The sequence below is a fragment of the Pteropus vampyrus genome, unplaced genomic scaffold, assembly GCF_000151845.1.
Source record: "Pteropus vampyrus isolate Shadow unplaced genomic scaffold, Pvam_2.0 Scaffold15, whole genome shotgun sequence".
Lineage (NCBI taxonomy): Eukaryota > Metazoa > Chordata > Mammalia > Chiroptera > Pteropodidae > Pteropus > Pteropus vampyrus.
Window position 1 is genome coordinate 10,942,831 of NW_011888796.1, and position 19,437 is coordinate 10,962,267.

At 33.5% G+C, this 19,437-nt stretch overlaps 1 protein-coding gene across 1 annotated transcript; it reads right to left on the minus strand.

The window, feature by feature from the left end:
• Positions 1-1,291: 1,291 nt before the first annotated feature.
• Positions 1,292-19,426, minus strand: SOCS4 (suppressor of cytokine signaling 4). The gene is made up of 2 exons (XM_011385265.2): positions 19,128-19,426; positions 1,292-6,355 (listed from the first exon to the last, which is right to left on the minus strand). The coding sequence occupies exon 2, from the start codon at positions 6,261-6,263 to the stop codon at positions 4,938-4,940; it is 1,326 nt and encodes a 441-aa protein (XP_011383567.1). The 5' UTR covers positions 6,264-6,355; positions 19,128-19,426; the 3' UTR covers positions 1,292-4,937.
• Between the last annotated feature and the right edge of the window lie 11 nt (positions 19,427-19,437).

The window sequence follows — 19,437 nt, forward strand, 5'->3', positions numbered from 1 at the left end:
TTGTGAATTTACTAAACTGTATATTCAAGTATACATCAAGATCATACTTGGAATTTATCCAATTTTAGCAAAGTTAGCATAATTTAAGTAAACCTCCTTGAGTTTTACACTTTCTCAGTTTTGAAAGCTTAGATTTGATTATAACCTCTGCAAAATGATTACAGGCATACCTCAGAGATATTGCAGGTTCGGTTTCAGACCACTGCAATAAAGCGAATATTGCAATAAAGCACATTATAAAATGTTTTGGGTTCTCAGTCTCAGCTATGTTTACACTGTACTATATTGTGTGCAATAGCATTAGGTCTAAAAAAAAGTATATAGCTTAATGAAAAGGTACTGTATTGCTAAAACTGCTAACCATCATCTGAGCCTTGACAAAGATCACTGATCAGATATCACCCTAACAAATATAACGTAAAAGTTTGAAATATTCTGAGAATTACCAAGATGTGACACAGAGACACAAGGTAAACAAATGCTGCTGGAAAAAAGGTGCTAATAGCCTTGGTTGCCACAAACCTCTGATTTCTAAAAAACCCAGTATTTGCAAAGTGCAATAAAATGAAGTGCAATAAAACCGGTATGCCTGTATCTTTACTTCCTGCAAATGTAATCAACTTTTACAATAGCTTAGGCAAACAATTTTACATAAACCTTATTAGAAGTTGGAGGAAATTGTAACTCTTCTAATCGTAGAGTCTAAACCATAAATTCAAATTGTACTGCTATCTCCATTGTCATATCAAGCCAAGAAAGCCTATTACAGACTAAAAGAAGTGAATGTGAATCTGGAGGGTCCACTAAGGGGATACTTTTGAAAACCTATTACCACATTAGTACTTAACAGCTGTACCAAAATTATTTTCAAGTATACTCCAAGGGTCATCTCTTAACTGAAGAATTAACCTCAGAAGTCAAGTGACAAGTATTCTTATACACATTTTATGTGCTAGGAAATGAAGGCAAAGGATTTAGGATTGAGTATTCAAAATTAAAGTTAATAAACATTCTGGCTTTATTCGAAATAATTTGTTGGGTTATATCCACTAGTGTGTCTTTCTACCAAGAAGCCAATTCATTTCAAAGTTACCTCTATTTGGTGTCCAATATCTTAATGTATTAGAGTAGTACAGACTCTTGTAGTGTTGCTCATTTCTAGTAGGCTATTAAAGAAAGAAAACGCTTTGTGCTTTCTGTTCATCCTTTAGAAATTAAAATATAAAACTCATAATAAAACCAAAATTGTAAAGATTCCCCCCGCCCCTGCCACGTAGAAACAATGATCTGCTTGATTTAAAAATCTTTTATTCATTTGGGCATTAAATTACCTAACACACAGGCTATTTTAAATTTAAAACATTGTTTTCCTTGTGTTGTCTCCAGGAATGTCTTACAATTATGTCTACTTTCCTGTGACATTTGCTCTACCAAAACAATACATAACCAATTTGACTCTGATTATAGCTAAAAGTGACGAAAATATTTTTAATGAAAACTAAGAGTATTAGAGTTAGGTCTTAAGGTTTTTGTTTCATAGGAAGGAAGCTTTCTATTATGTCGATCTATAAAATGATTCAAACTTCAGAGAGACAGGAAGCTGACAACTTGATTTATCTTAATGGCTTTGGTTCATGAATAAATGATAATGGTTTATGTTTTTCTTATAAAAAGAAATGGAATCTGTATAATGATATGAGTCCTATCTGCCACATTTGCTCTACTTTTTAAAGGATTTCTAATTACAAAAACATTCTTTATATTTATCATAAGTCGAAACTTTAACTGAAAGTCATTCTTTAACCACAGTTTGCCATTAGCTGAAATTGAGGAAAGAACACAGGTCTGCTCAATCAATAAATCTAGCCACAGGCTGACTAAAAGCTTCCTTTAATCTTCTTCCTATTAGGTCTTCTTTTAAATTAAACCATTCCCTCTATGAATTATTTAAGTGAATGGCATGGTTATAGAAAGATCACGTATGATTCTTTGCAAAAAAAAAAAATGCTCAAGGAACCTTAAAAAATACATCAGCATATTTCAGGAATTATAGTATGAAGTAAGATGCTGTTGCTTTAAAAAGGAGGTGGGGTAATGTCTTGAAGAGCTTCAGAGAGAAATAAAAAAGTCAAGTTTATTTCCCGATTAGTGCAGGACGATTCCCAAAGTGCTGTTGTGTCTGGTCCAGACTAGCTATTAGCAATTAAGTAGTTTCCTTTCACTGTCAAGGCTTTTCCCCGAGGTAATGCCTAAATTCTTAATTTTAATATTTTATCTTGTTTCCTTTAGCCTCATCCTCTTACCAAGGAGCTCTACACATTTCCCCTATGCTGAATGCTTTCTTTAGAATTTACACTTTTCAAACGCTCACAATGTCTGAGTTACAAAGTTGATACTTAGATATATCTTCCCACATTGTTCCTCTCAATACTCATTTTACTTATATGTTCCAATAATTACATTTTTTAACAAGTTATTTTCTGAATATTGGATGCTCTTCCAAATGTGTCCTCACAAAGTAACTGAGAAAGGGCTTAACCTTTCTAAATTCCAATCTCTTAAAGCTTTAAAATTAATTTATTATTACTTTTCTTTTTCCTTCATGGTAAACAACTCCCTTCTCAAGTCCTTATATATCTACTTTCCAGATTTCTTTTCACTGTAGCAAATACCATAGGAAAAATACAAACCATTTCAGAGTAAATGAGTCTCTTCCATGCTCTCATTAGATCATTTACTTCAAGGCTATATATATGGCAGTTATTTTGAAAATGTTAATAGCTATTAATACCTTGAAGTTGAAAATATAAGAAAGTCAAAGAAAATATCACAACCAGTTTGACTATATGAAAAGCTACTTAGATCTTGATTTTTATATAAACACTAGTTTTTACCATTTTATAAAAGACAACATAATTATGCTTCATTTTTCTTTATAAAATTATCCTTTAACAGAATATTTGTTAGCTTGTCATCCCTTAGGTTTTTCTGTACTGATAAAAAGTTATTTTTAAAAGAAAAATATTTAAAATAATAATTGTTTCACAGAAACAGAAAGTCTCATTATAAAATTCTGATAAAAAATTATAATCATGGGTAGAATGTTACCATACTATTTTCTTTCGCCAAAGATAAATATTTAGGAAGTGTTATGTTAGTAAATAAGATAAGCTTCTCAGTGATCTACAAAAGTGCCACAATAAAGATGAGGTAGTAAGAGACTTTTCTTTTGTAAAATGGAAATATCATCTTTAGAAGAGATATTTATCCTGACATTGATATGGTATCCCGAGCCTCATCACTGCTAAGAGACATGCTGTTTTAGTAGCTACCCTTCACTGGAACCAAGACAATCTTGAGATCACCGAGAAAAAAAAAATGCTAGAAGATAATGCTAATAGATTTTCTTGGTTTAATTTTGCGATAATTGTTAATAATTTATTTTAACACTATAATTGAAAAATGCCAAATTTATGTTAGCAGCAGAACTGCAGGAAAGGGAATTGCTACTTCCACATAAAAGCAATGATACTTAAGAAACATCTGTTCTAACTCAGAAATTTGAGTCAAATTTCTTTCGACCCAGGTAAAAGTAGTTTCCTATTAGAGCTAAACCAGCATCAAGAAATCAATTATTATGATATTAAAAATGCCAATTTACAAAGGGGTAAACAGCTCATTAGAAGAAATAACTGTCTAGGAAATTTATTATTCACTGATTCTTTTAAAAAGGGGACGATTCCGATATCACTCCACTTATTTTATTGGGATAATGTTTCTAAAAATGCTTTTCTGTTCTGGGATAGTAAATTTAAAAAATTACACCTGGTGGTACCCAGTACTGTTCAGTATGGCATAAGCCATTTAGCTCTCAAAATGCTCTCATAATAATGACATTAATTCTGAAGATAGGAATATTTGAAACCTGAAGACCAAAAACAATATAAGGTTTCTGAATACTAAGCTCTATGTTTACTTTTTGAATCTTTATTCAAGCTCAATTTAAAATAATGAAAAACTACTTAGGTTCTTTTTGGTTACCAACGGAAATCTGTGGCTGTTTTTAAACTGTAGCATCTCTCCAAATAACAGGCTCAGAATTCCTATAAAAGGGCTAAGTAGAAACAATAGTTTATAAGTAAATACAGAAAAACCCCACAGTTGCTTTAGTACTTTAGTAACTACTAGTTACTAACAGCGTTATCATTAAAGTTTCCAGTGAAAAAGGAACAATATTTATATTCTGAAGATGGTAAGTCATCCAAGTTGTGAGAAAGATCTATTCAAGGAATAACAAATGACCATGCCACATTGTAAAGGAATAAATTCACCTCTAAAATGTTCTCATTTGATTCTTACTGACCAGATTAACCAAATTTAGTAATCCTGTTTCATAGTTAATATTTAAAATGAAAACACATCAAGTGTGATTTTAAACCATTTAGTTACCTTTAACATCCTTATTAGTAAATCACAAAAGTCAATTACATTAGTACGGATTGTGAATTATAGCACACTTAGCTTTACTAAAGAATTTTAAAACTCTGAAAAGGGGGATGGAAAAACTATGTTTTATGTAAAGGAATGCCAATGCCAATGCTTCACAAAGCATTTTACATATAGAAAAGGATACAGGATTATTTTTAAAGCAAAGTATGAAAATAGGTAACTGCTTGTACAACGCTACCAAATTTCAAATATCCCTGGATCATATGCAAATTAGTTAAGAAAAGAAAAAGCAAAAACCAAACACCTGGTCAAAAATATCCATTAACCCCTAGTGTGTTACTTTAAACAATTAGTGTATCATAAGAAAAATAAACTGATCTGGGAGCAAAATTTAGGGCAGAGGTTTATTTTGGACTCCACCCTTGTAGAAAAGTTCAAAGTGGCATAAGAAAAATAAAATATGAAATCTCCATGTTCCTACCCTCGATCTAGCATTGTTGTTCTGGTGCATCAATCCTGAGTACTCTAACTTTAGATTTATAGTGATATTCCTTCAGATATAATTTCATAGAAGTAGGAATTGGAAGGGCATCAATGCCATCATAAGTTGTACAGTTACAAATAACTGTTCTGCATATATGCTGCAGGGAAAAGGGGAAAGTCCGAATTAAAGGAGTGGATAAAAGTGGTTCGAAAAACATACAGGCACTTGGGTCCTTATAGTGTTCTAGGAGCCCAGTTATGTCAGGAGAATGGAAGACACAAGGATCATGTGCATCAAAGCTAAAGTTGTGATTCCACTGTTCAATTCTAGCATGAAGAGAACGACTATAGCGTCTAAAACTAACAGAGAATAAATAGTCTTCCTGTGCTGAGTCTCGAAGTAAAAAGGTACCCTCTGGTTTTCCTTCTAGTAGAGCTTCAGCTGCATATTTATCCATAACTCCCCAGTAACATGGATTGTTATTGATCTGAAGGAGGTCTGGTACAAGACAGTGGACATAATCAATCTGGGTGTGATATTTAGGAGGTGTTTCCAATTGCAGGATTTCTTCATCCATTTCCCATTTGGGTTTATTTCTTTTCCTGGAACTTGTGCAAAGTGTTATAATTTCATCATCTGAATCCATATCACTGTCTTCTATACAGTTATTTGAAACCAAGTTCATCACAGAGCCAGTCATAGGACCACTTCTACATGAAGCATTGTTGGTAGTTATGACACAGGGCTGAACACTGGGATGTGAGAAACAGGTCACCTCTTCTTCCATGTTTCTTCTTTGTTTTAGCCGACCATCCCTCAATTCACTCTGAGACAAGTCTGTGCTTACCAATTCATCTGATTTGGAATTTATAGGAGCAGTATGTCGTTTAATAAAATGCCACCTAAAGGCTAAGTCTGATCTAGGTGGGAAAGGACACTTATCTAACATGAGTTCACTGATATGAATTTTTCTTTTAGATGGAAGCCCTGAAGAGTGCCGACTACTACAATTCTTTATTGGAAAACACTGCCCCACAGCATCTTGCAATTTCTGTTTAAGAGATCGGCCTAAAAATCTATGCCCACAGGAATGATCTAAATCCAACTCGATGGATGAACAGCTGTGCTTTCTTTCTTGGCTCCTTAAAGGAACTTCAGTTTTCTCTATAGCATTCACTGTTTCAACATCTGAACAACTTTCACTCTTTTTTGACCATGATAACTTCTTTCCACTCCACACATATCCATCCTTTCTGTCAGCACTTCTACTCCGACTAGTTTTGGGCCTTACATCTAAATCTTTACTATTATTTTCACTATTTTCTGCCATTTTAACAAATTAGCCACAAATTCCAGTGTTATAAATATTGTTTTTTCAGTTTTTCTGGAAGGAAGTTTCTTCTGGGCACTTTCTGGATATACCTAAGGGGGGAAAAAAATCATTAATCATTTGCTGTTCGCATTGTTTACATATTACATAATAGTTTACATGTTAAGCCCCAATTAGACACAAGATAAAAAAAAGCATAATTAGTACATGAAAGAGTACTTATTTAAACTGCTTTACCATAAACTAATAATTTCATAGTGCTATGAAGAATCAGTTTCTTTCCCACAGCTAATTTTCCATCAGTAAAAGCCAAGCCTCCTCTTAGCCTACATGCTTAAAATGTGAATAATTTCTAGTCTTGAGGTACATCTTGTGCTAATCTCTTCTCTATTATTATTATTATTTTTTATTTCATAGACCAGTGAATTCTTTGTAAGAGAGTGAGAAATCTATAATCTAGTGTTTGAGGACCACAACCCTATATAGTTCCTTCACTTCCCTCTCCTGGTTTTTATTCCTATTTATTGAAAATATAAAATTTTAAGTTATAAAAGCTATTACAAATTTATTAAATAAACGATCACCACTGAATAGTACAAATGCCATGCAAGCATTCCCAATGTAGTTTTGTCAACTCATTTCAATAACTGGTAAACTTCACTATCAGTCTAGGAAGGTTTTAGGAAATATAGAATTGGGTAAAAATTTGTTACTTCATACACACACCCATATACACATTTTCTTGTATGTCTTAATAACTTTGAAAAACAGATAGATAAATTTTTATAGTGCAATGCCTTTATGAAATTCGTTAGGTATACTAAAATTTACAATATAAAATGATGAAGTTTTATGAAGACTAAAAGAAATAATTGGTTGTAGATGGAATTAACTATTCTTAGGTGGAATAAGATTTAAGTCCAGAATTTGGTAAAGAAGTTCTATAATTTTAAATGTTTTGAAATTAAAGTTGAATTCTGTGACCAAGAAAATCAATTGCACTAAATATTCTGATTATGATAAGTTTCTGATTATATCAGAGGAACATTAACAATCCCAATAGTCAAGTAAATGTTTAGAGACACCTGAATCCATTTTTAAAATAGTAGGGTTTGAAACGAACATCTGCAGTGGCAAATAGGATTGTCACATGCTCAAAAATGTGAACTAATAATTCAGATAAAAGTACTCAATTTCTAGTGATTACATTTATTTTAATTTAGTGAGCTCACTGGTATACAATATATTTTAAAATCTAATTTTGAAAGAAATGTTATTTAGTACATTAAAATTATACTCAACAGTATGCTTTGGTTGTTCATTGACTAAATCCTACTGAAATATAAACAAGCAGAAGCAACAAAGTAAGCTGAAGAAAACGGAGAGTGATTGATTACAAGACACTTACCTGTTACTACCTAAGAGCTTATACTATTTTTCAAAATAAAAAAATAATAAAGAAGCCTCGAGCAGATATTTTTTGTTAATATTACATAATTTCAGTTTTACTCAGCTCCAAAATGTGAACGACATTATCATCTAAGGTTTGAAATGCCTGGCACTTTTACTTACTAAAAAAATATCAAAATAGCAGTTTTTTGAAATTGTATCATTACCTTCATTTCTATACTACTGCTAAGCTCTCCACCTCTATTCTTAATAATAACATTTCCCACCTTTATCAGGGCACACTTCAGTTTTTCTCTCAATTTCTGTCTTCAAACACAACCAAATCTCCTATAAAATCTTTTAGCGGTTCTAATGTTTCCTTTAGTTATAAATCCCACTTTCCATTACTAAATTTCTTAATGAGTAGTGTGACTTGATTTCCCCTCAAAATAAAAACTGCTTTTTTTTCTGATTATAAAAGAAATAATCATCTGGTTTGAAAATGTACTAGTGAAAATCTTTTGCTCCACTTTCTCAGCAGTCAGTCCAAAACAAGAAAAAAATGAGAAATAAAAACAAAAACCTCATCTTCAACGAAACTGGTGGGTATCTATAACCTGGGTCATAAAACATGAGGACAGAAAATGGAGGAGCAATAACTGTCTCAGCAGTGGAGAGGTAGGTGACATCAGGCACAGAGGCAACATGGATGAGAAACAAGCTGAAGAAGAAGCCAAAGTCCAGAACCAGAGATACCAGGTGCTACAGAAAGTGTGGGTGGACAACAGGGTGGAAAATGGGAAGGTAGGTTGAAAATCTCCAAAAGAGCAGTTAGATCTCTCTGGTTTTTACTCCCACACTTAAACAGTAGATGAGATATTTATTATTTGGAGAAACTGAACAAGAGAGGTTCAGGACTTTTGATAATAGGCATATCAAGGGTAGAAGGGAAAGCTGCAGACTAAACCAGAATGAAAGTTCCCTGCTCCCCTTCTTCCCAGAACTCCAGTGATCAGCCTTATACCGCCTTATAGGAGGCTGGAAGATACTTTGCTGGAGAAGAGTAATGGCCAAAGAGAAAAGACATGTAGATGCTGCTATCTGGGACTCCTCCAATAAAAAGCTGGAAGGCCAGCCAATCATACAGCCAGGCTGACCAGTCTACAAGCCCTGACTAGTCACACATAGCTTTCACTCTAGAATATGAATTAATACTCACAGGTTGTTAGAGTTTTGAAGAAAGCCTCTAACATAAATGACAGACTAAAACATAAGGAACTTGGAGAAAACAGTAACCATGAAAGGAGCAGAAAGTGAAATTGATTTCTTCCAAGTTAAGAGAAGATATTCCACCTATGAATGAGTAAGAGGAAGTGTGGGCAATCATAGAATATGAAAGTTTTGGAAATTAAAAATAAGATGGCAGAAATAAAATATTCAATAGGAAAGTTAGAGGATGAGTTGAGGAAATAATAGGAAATAGGAAAAAATGGTTAGACAGAAAAGATAAGAAAATTAGAGGATCAATATAGACATTTCACAGAAAATAATAAAAATAGTGGGGAGAAATTATCAAAGAAACTGTATTAAAACATTTCCTAACTGAAGAACATGAGCTTCTAGATTGAAAGAGCCCACTGAGCACCCACACAATGCGAGGGGGGGTGGTGGGAATACACATCAAGTTACATTATTCTAAAATTTCAGAACCCTAGAGATAAGGAGGAGATACTAAATTCTTCCTACCTTATAGACAACAGTACTGTATTGTATGCTTAAAATTTTGTTGAGAGTAAATCTCATGTGTTTTTACCACAATAAAAGTAAGTAAAATAAAGTAACCAAACCAAAAATATAAAATAAAAAGTTAAATCTTCATGGAGAAAAAAAGTCAGTTGAAGGACTCTAAATATAAATAAAATGGCATTTGGATTTTCAACAGTAACACTGGAAGCTAGAGGCTAGTTTCCAACCTTGAAGAGATAACCAGTCAAACTATCAAATATGGATAAAATAAAGAAATTTTCAAATGTGCAATGTATCAACAATTTTACCTCATACTGGATAATGTGTTCTTCTAAAATTAGGGTGTAAAAACCCAAATAAAGGACGCAACACAGGAAACAAGATATTTAACATAGGAAAGAGGAAATGTGAATTCTTGAGATGAGGAAGAAGGGAGGTCTCCAGACAACAGGGTATCTGGAGCTGCTAGAGGGCACCTAGGCTATATAACCACACAAGGACATAAGGCGCCAAGGTGGAAGATTTTGAGGAAAAAAACAGAATAGACTTTTAGAAAGCAATGAAAAAGAATTGGGTAATTATTAATTATAGAAAAGTTCAAACATTATACAAGAAAGAAAACAGAATTGTAAAACACCTGGCAAAATATTTAAATAAGTTGTTGAACTTTTAAGACAAGCTATGCATTTTCTTTTACAAAATGACAAGTGTTCTAAATTTGGTTAACTTTACTGGGATAACAAGTGGCTCTCAGAAGCTACTTAGCAGATAAATTAATAAAGAAAGGCAAAACAAAACAAAACTAGTCACACTTGATGGTATGGGCAACATCTTAACAAATACTGAAAAACTGCATAATAAAAATTAAGCTATGCAGAGATCTTTTTAGAAAAAGAAGTCAGAATTTCCTTTATTACATAATTTTGTTATGAGAGATGATAAACAGGTACACAAACTTCACATCTTTACATTAAATACATGGAAAAAGAATTTTCTCATCTCCTTCCAAAGTTTCATTAAAACAAAATTCTTTAAAAAATTCAATCGCATTGCTGAAAATAAAAATAACATTATTTTCAGTGAGAACAAAACTACTTTTGTTATATTTTTAAAGACTAAAGATGAGTTCAAAAAAAGTTGATGTCTTAATTATACATGTAAAATCTGAATGTGAAAAAAGTGTAGAGTTCTGAATCTGAATGAGTCCTTTCAAATAGCCTATCATCAAATCTTTTTTCTTAAATTGAGGTACAAGTGACATACATTTTAGTTTCAGGTATTTTTGGAATTTTATACAAACTTTGTATAAATGAGGTATAGAAGAGATACAAAATAATAACATGGCTTTACTACCATTTTTATGTAGTATAGAAATCAAAGATGATACTTTGAAAGGTGCTGACAAATAAAAGATCTTGGTTGGTAGCTGCAAAGAAGCTCACCTCCGGCCCCCGCCCCCCTTTTTATTTAAAGAAGGTGGAAGTATCGCTTGGGAGATGGTTGCTTTGGTCCTTGATTCAAGAATTAATTTTTAACGAAGGCAGCTAAGTTACAATGCTCTGTGGAATACACAGTGACATCTTTAAAAAAATACTATTTCTTAATAAGCCAGAGGCAAATGTTTAAAAAGCAAGTTTATATAAAAGCCTTTTTTCAAAAAAGCAAGTTCCCAAATTCAGCAGCCATTTAGTTCCTGGTTCTACTACCAACTGTAATAACAGTGTTAATGGAATGAATACCCAACAAGGCCATTGTACGCTACTGAAAGATCTAAATAACATTTAGTTAGTTCTACTAAATAAGGCCTGGAAGGTGATTTTAATTCAAGATTTTTATAGAAATAGTTAAAAAGCCCATAATTAAAATAACTTCATTTATTTGGAAAATTTTTTATATTCTCTATTAGATCATTTTTGTATTTATTATTCATTGAATAACTACTATGTCTACAATATCTATGTCTACTATATCTAAGACCAAAATTCATATCAATACTGTATTAAAATAAATTTGATCCTACAAAGAATACTTCACTATACTATATAAGGAACTCATGAATAAATTATTATTCTCGTTGTAAGGCAGTCCTCAGAATTTCCTTAACAAATCCATGATTCCAAAGTTTACTTGTCATTATGTGCCCCCGAACTTGTTGAAGCATTCTAATCAAAGTCTGTGATATTTGAATTAAATTCTGTGGGTCATAGTTGTTGATATTTGATCAGAGTCTGATATTTGAGTTGGATTGAGTTTAGGCTCCACAAATGGAATATATTGGATAGTAGACAACAGATGAATTCCTTGGAATGTTAAAGAAAAAATATGAAAAATGGGTTTGTTTGTATGAGAAAAATCTATGAACTAAAATAATTTGTTTTTCTCATTATAAAAGCAATATAGGTTTATTTTCCAATACATATTTTAAAGTACAGTTGACCCTTGAACAATGTGGGGGATAGGGGCATTGACTCCCTGTGCAGTTGAAAATCTGTGTATAACTTTTGACTCCTCTAAAACTTAACTACCGTTAAGTAGTTAACAGCCTACTGTTGACCAGCAGCCTTACAGATAACATCAATAGTCATTTAACACATATTTTATATGTCATATGTATTATATACTGTACATGTAAAGTAAGCTAGAGAAAAGAAATGTTAAGGAAAATCACAAAGAAAACAAAATACATTTACAGTACTATGCTATATTTATTGATACTGTTTACAAGGTGAATTGTCTGTCAGTACTTACATCGATATTGTCTTATGATACAAAACACTGTAAATGCATAGATGTTTTATATATATTACTAACAGTAGACATCAAAAATGAAAAGATAATGTGTAAAAGAAATTCATAGTTATTTACAGATATAACCATTCATGCACTGATAACATAGAAGCAACAATATGATTGCTTTATGGTAGCCTTGTGTAATCGATATGATCACTTTATAGTAGCCTAGCCTATATTCTAATGAATGGTTATAAAAATTTTATGGCATACAGTATTACAGTCATATTTATAATACAGTATTGGAAACAATGTTATATATTTTTAAATACCATTTACCTGTGTAGATAGGCTAATAAGCTGTTTCTCCAATTATGACAGAGGCATACTATATGACAATGTAATTCTTTGAAAGCAAAGTTATAAAACAGTAAGAAAACTAACACATTACCAATTTTATATTAAATATCACCAATATAAGGACAGGCTATCCACTTTATAATACAAGTTTTGTACATGATGTTCTACACGATGAACATCATGTACAAAAGATCATGATGATGACACAAAAAAATGGTTCGCACAGTTCTTGCTGTACAGTTATTAGAGTTTCACACAAAGACACACACATATACAACAGGTAAGCTTATTAATTATACAGCATGATTATTTACTATTCATTAAGTGGAACTGGATCATTATAAAGGTTTTCATCCTTGTCATTTTCATGATGGGTAGGCTGAGGAGGCAGAGGAAGAAGAGTTGGTCTTTTTATCCCAGAGGTGGCACAGTTGGAAGAAGTGGAGGAGGTAGATGAGGCGGCGAGAGGGACAGGCATTTTTGGTATGACTTTATGAAAATACATTGTAATTTCTGTCTAATACGTTTGCTTTTTCATTTCTCTAAAAATGTTTCTATGAGGTACCAATCCTTCCACTGTTTGCTTTAGTTTCAGTGCCCATTATTATAGAAGGGTCCATGTTGTAAAAGAAGTCAAAAGCCACCTCGAATGATTGGAACTCTTCTGCCAGACTGTCAAATGTCAATTTATTTTCTGGCACTGCTTCTCCTATGTCTTCTTCCTCATCATCTGGCACTGGTTTGGAAGCACTCATCTCCATCAAGTTGTCTTCTGTTAATTCCTCTGGTGTGTTGTCTATTACCTCCACATTAGAAACCTGTTCAAGCAGATAGCCTTTCTCAATGATTTTCTTAATGGTGTCTGGGAACTTATCTGCTGTTTCTTGGTTGGCAGAAGCTGCTTTTCCTGTTATCTTGACATTGTTTAAACCAAAACTCTTTTTAAAAATTATCAAACCATCCTTTGCTGACATGAAATTCTCAGGCTTTAGGTCCTTTACCTTCCTTTTGCTTTAAGTTATCATATAATGACTTAGCTTTTTCTTGAATCATATTACAGTCTATAGGTATGCCTTATAGCAATCCTGCATCCACATAAAAGTTGCATTTTCAATACGAGATAAAAAGGTACCTAGCAAAAAGCGCGAGGTATTTGTGCCCACTGGCATAGCAACAGCTACAGCTTCACGGATTTCTTTCTTTCGTTTTTATTTACAATAGTCCTTACCCTAGATTCATTTATCTTGAAATGATGGGCAACCACAGCTACGCACCTCAATCTACAGTATATATCAAGAATTCAACTTTTTCTTGTACTGTCATGACTTTACTCTGCTTCTTAGGAGCACTTCCAAGATCACTAATGGCACTTCGTATAGGTCCCATAGTGATATACAGTATTATACTAAATATGATGAAAAATATTCGAGAACCCAAGATCACTTTTTACTGTGATACACAATTTACTGGAGAGATGAACTACTGATGCAGAAATTAGCATCACACAGAATTTTAAGAGGATTCTCACCACACTTGAGTTCACCAGAATAGCAATGAAATTATTACAGTGATACAGTATGTACTACAGTGAATTTTATGCAGTTATAACTTAATACTGCATCTTTATGTTTGTTTACATTTCTATCCACTGAATGGCATCATGCATAATCTGTTTATGTGTGCAAGTTTTGATAAAATTTTAACTTTTATAATATATTTGCATATATTTTACAATAGTAAATGATAAAATAAACTAGCATCTACATACATTTTATGCATTCATGACATCTCTAACTTTTTCTTAATTTTTCAATATTTCCAGGATACACTTTTTGAGTTTTTTCAAATTGTTACAAACTCCAAAAGAATTTCCCATATAATAGAAAAAAATCTGCATGTAAATGGAACTGTGCAGTTCAAACTTGTGTTGCTCAAGGGTCAACTGTATCGCCTTTTTTCATGCTATCAAGCCAGGGCTCATGGGTATTAACTGGATTAAAAAAAAAAGGAATCATTGATTAGTACTCCTCTTCTCCCCACTTTTTCCACTTACTTTCCTAATAATAGTTTGTTTATGCCAGTGTTCCCCAATCTATAGTCTTGTAGACACTAGTTCTAAAAACGTTAATACGTGTTCTAGAGAAAAAGGAGTTTTCTTGTCAAACAAGTTTGGGAAATGCTTCCCCTCTGAAAGATTACAGTGAATATTTAAGAAAAGGTTCCAACAGGTCCTTTAGTTAAGAAACCTATTTAAGCCAGTTTTCTATATTTAACTTACCACAAATCCTTTTTGTGGAACAAATTTGAGAAACATTTAACTTGGGCTAATATTAAAATGAGTGTATATTTCCTGAGCATGCTAGGTAAAGAGAAATGTCTAGTAGTCTGTAACTGAAAGAGGTTAATCTAGAATGAAGAAAGAGCAAAAACTAAGAGCTGATAGGCAGAAAACGGACTTCTACAAGTGGAAGGATCTTAACAAAATCTTAGAAGCCAGAATATTTAAGGTATTTTATTATAACACCTTAGGGAATAAATTAGATCATAAGAAGTATTTTTCCCCTAATTTATATTTTTTAATTAGAAATACAGTACATGCTCATTATAAAATACATGGAACATTCAGAAAAGTTTAAAAAAGAGGAAAAAACTATACAGTTGACACTTGAGCAACACATGTTTCAACTGCATGGATTCACTTATATGCGGATTTTTTTCCAATAAATGTGGACACTACTATAAATGTATTTTTTCTTTCTTGTGATTTTCTAAGTAACTTTTTCTTTTCTCTAGCTTACATATAATATACAAAATATGTATTAGTAGATTATTTATGTTATCAATAGGCTTTGCCGTCAACAGTAGGCTATTTAACAGTTAAGGTTTTGGGGAGTCAAAAGTTTTATGCGAATTTTTGATTGTGTACACAGGGTCTGGGGGTGGGGAATGTGGCCCCTAACCCCTCAGCCGTTCAAGGGTCAACTGTAATTCAATTAGGCAATCAATTTAGACATTTTGGCTTATTTCTTTGCAGTCTTTATTTTCCTATAAGAGCAATTTAGTCTAAAGAGAAAAATTTTAAGTTGTAAAGATCCATAAAAAAAATGACAACCTACAGTTTTTCACTATATCATGTTTAAAAATGAAGCACATTACAGATGAAATAGCATGAGCTGCTAAATCATCAAACATGGGCTAAAATTAAGACTTTGTCTCTTACTAGTAACCTTGTTTTTAAAAATCTCATTTAGCTTCAGTATTTCCATTGTAAAATCTGGATAATGCCAGCTGCCTCACGTTATCACTGCCAGGATTAAAATGTATGAAAACAGCACACACTGAACTTAATGAAAATATGTATTAGCTGCCTACTCATAATTTTTTATGTAAAAGCTAATTTCTAAAAATGAGGTGAGAAAGTGGCAAAATTAAGATTAAAAAGGAAAGAGATAAAACAAAGGCTATATATAAGGCTAGAAAATCTGTACAAAAACATACTTCAAAAAACTGAGGCTAAAAAGGCTTTAGCATTTCCAGAAATATCATAAAGCACTTTATATTACTGATAATAAACATGATCTTTAAAAATCTTTAAACACTTTAAATTCTTTAAAAATATAGGTATATATAACCAATCTTTATAAAACATTTGTAGTTTTTTTGCAAGCTAACAGTAAATAAATAGATTTCAACAGAAACAGTAGGCAAAAATTTTAACTGATTAAAGATTATTCTTTTCATTGCTTTATAAAAATTATACATGTTTACATTTAAGCTTGGGAACAAGTTTTACCTACAACCTAGCATAAAGTGTCTCTAGACTTAAATAAAATTGCTTTTATGTTCTGGTATATTTTACTAAATTCTAAGTTTTATGGCCAACAGTTATGAGTTGGAGAGGCAGAGTGGTAAGACTATTTCGGATTAGAAAGCAAAAGACCTAGGGGTTTTATTTGTAGCTCTGACATTTGGTAGGAGTGTGACTTTGGACAAATCACCACCTTTCTGAATCTTGTTTTTTTCATCACTAAAACAGTGATTATAGCTGTCTTGCTGTGGTCAGGATCCAGTGTTAATGTAACAACACAAGACTCAAATCCTGGCTGTTTTTAGGGTAGGGGATCAAGGTACCTTAGGAGGTTTAACATGTGCAAATATTATTTACCTCACGAATAAATTTAAAAGGCAGGTAAGTTTCGGGACATTTTAGAGATTAAAAAAAACCTTCAGATTTCTAAACTGCTTTCAATGTTATTTTTCCAATACTCTGTTCTCCTCTATTATTGTTATACTCTCTTCCAGCCTTATCTTTCACAGGATTAATGATTTTTGTTTCAAGTACACATTTTATTGGAAAGGTATTTTTAAAATTCCTTCCATAGGGAAACACTGATATGCCTCTTGGATAAACTGACTACATATTATTTATATAGATAATACCACCATCAGTGGGATGATTATCATGTTTTCTCATTCTATTGCTCTTGAGAGCAACAATATTTGTGAGCCTAAGGGAGCTATGAGTGGTCACAATAGAGTGAAGCTAACTAACCTTCACTGCAATTGAATCTGCGACCTTGGCATCATTTTCAGTGAGTTCATTCAGCTACCCACCCCTATGAGACATGTACTATTAATAATAAATAAATCCATTTGGAAAATTTTGACAGCCACATCAGTGGCAACTATATTGGTTTTTTAAAAAAACTATGTGATCTTAAATAACCAGACAATTTCGCTATCATTTAAGTTACATACGTTTCATTACTGCACTATCATCTTTTACATCTTATTCGAATGTTTGTTTTCCTCAACGAGACCATGAACTCACTAAAGACATTAAAATTTGCAGGCATTTGACTGAAACAAACAAAACTGTGAAAACACCTACAGGCAAAAGACTACATCTTTTAATATTTGAAAAATGTTACTGAAAAATGACTTAAATCAACTATGTTTTAAATGAAATCTAAATGCCCACCCACAGTACCTCGTTAATAACATGAGACAATAATAATTAGTTTTATACATTAATGAGTATATTCTATCTACTTTAGCAATTCGATGAGGTTAGGTATTATATTTCAGAGATGAGGAACCTGACATTCAGACAAAGTAAAGAAGCATATTCAAGGTCACATGAGAAACTGTCAGTCAAAATTAAAACCTGGGGCTGCTTGACTTTAAGGCCTAAGCTCTTTCCATACATGTGAAATCTGTAAAGGAAAATTAAACAGTTTGATTGCTAAGGCAGAGAGAAAGGACTATAGTGTGGACATCATTCACAATTTTAAAGTCACATGGTATTACAGATATTATAGTTAGGGTATTTTATTGCTATAACTCTTGTTCCAATTTGCAGATTCTTCTTATGATAAGCTCTGAATAGTACTACACTGAAATCTCATGATTTATTCAATACAGAGACGATTATTAGACTTCGGCTTGAACTCTACATTCTATCCAATATTTACTAGGATAAATGAATTATAAATCAGTCTATCTAAAAAAAGAATGATCTCCAAATGACATTAAGTCATTCAGAATGAACTGTCTCAGCTATCTTTTGCTCTAGTGGGAAATCAGCAATAGGTTGGTTATTTTCCCACAAATCCCAAGTTCATTTTCAGCCAATCACTCCTCCTCTTCATTAACATACCAAACCTCAGTGTCTAGCAGACCTATTTGGAGCCCCAGTACTCAGAACAATCCCTTTACACAATGCCAACACGGTAAGAATACTGCAGTTTGTCTTAACTATGCGTTTGCAACCTTTCATAATGGAACGAAATTAAAAAATGGGGAAATCTCTACAATGGGAAAACGTCTCACTGATGTCAAAACCTAGGTATAATTGAGACTAGGTGGTGGGTACCCCCCCCCACAATCATTGTGAAGGTTTTCATCAGAGACCAGTCTACCAACATGGAGAACATGAAGACAAGCAAAGCATAAATTTAACGGCCAAGACCCTAGCACAGACCGCAAGGACCGAAGTATTCAACAATATACTTTGGTTCTAGCTTCTCTTTTAGATCCAAATACGCACTTCAATGAACTTTAAGTGGGGTCTGAACAAGGAAACCCAAGTTACTTTTTTCTTAAGGGATATATGCAAAGAGTTCCAAAGATTAAGCATTAATGTACACACCATATCTTAAGGGACCGCAAACTGAGTAGAAATGAGGTGAGTCTGCGAGGGATGCCAAAATGAAAGGCTTCAGAAGGGTCTCGTGATGCTCCCCTACCCTAAAAACAGCCAGGATTTGAGTCTTGTGTTGTTACATTAACACTGGATCCTGACCACAGCAAGACAGCTATAACCACTGTTTTAGTGATGAAAAAAAACAAGATTCAGAAAGGTGGTGATTTGTCCAAGGTCACACTCCTACCAAATGTCAGAGCTACAAATAAAACCCCTAGGTCTTCTGCCTTCTAATCCGAGATAGTCTTACCACTCTGCCTCTTCTTCCTCTTTTCTAGAGAAGATGCCCAAAGATCTCGTTCTCCAGCCGGGGCCCAAGAAGGGGCTTGGACCCGTTCAGAGACCCCGATATGGTTGCATGTGGCGAGAGCCTGGAAGCCAGACGCGGACCCCAATCGGCAAGGCCAGGCAGCAACCACCCTTCCCCCACTCACCTTTCCGAGAGCAGTTTAACTGGGGCTGTCCGAGTAACTGCCGCCATCACCATCGCCATCAGTCTGGGTGCTAGCTGAGGTGGATAGGGGAGGCCCAGCCACTCCTGTACCTCATGTAGGTCCTAAAAGGCGGATGCCTCTCTGCAAGCTCCCACCCGTTGGCGCTGGGTTTTCGTCTCAGACGTCGCGGTCACCGCCTCCACTTGCTTCCCAGGAGCTGCCACCACTTCCGTGTTGGGTTTCCACCCTTTCTTCCTCACTCTCCCAGCAACCGGCTTTTTTCTTTGCAGCCGGCGCGAAGCTGACGTCA

What these genes read in the sequence shown, in the direction of transcription:
- SOCS4 (XM_011385265.2), bottom strand. Translation starts at nt 6,263, where the DNA reads ATGGCAGAAAATAGTGAAAATAATAGTAAAGATTTAGATGTAAGGCCC.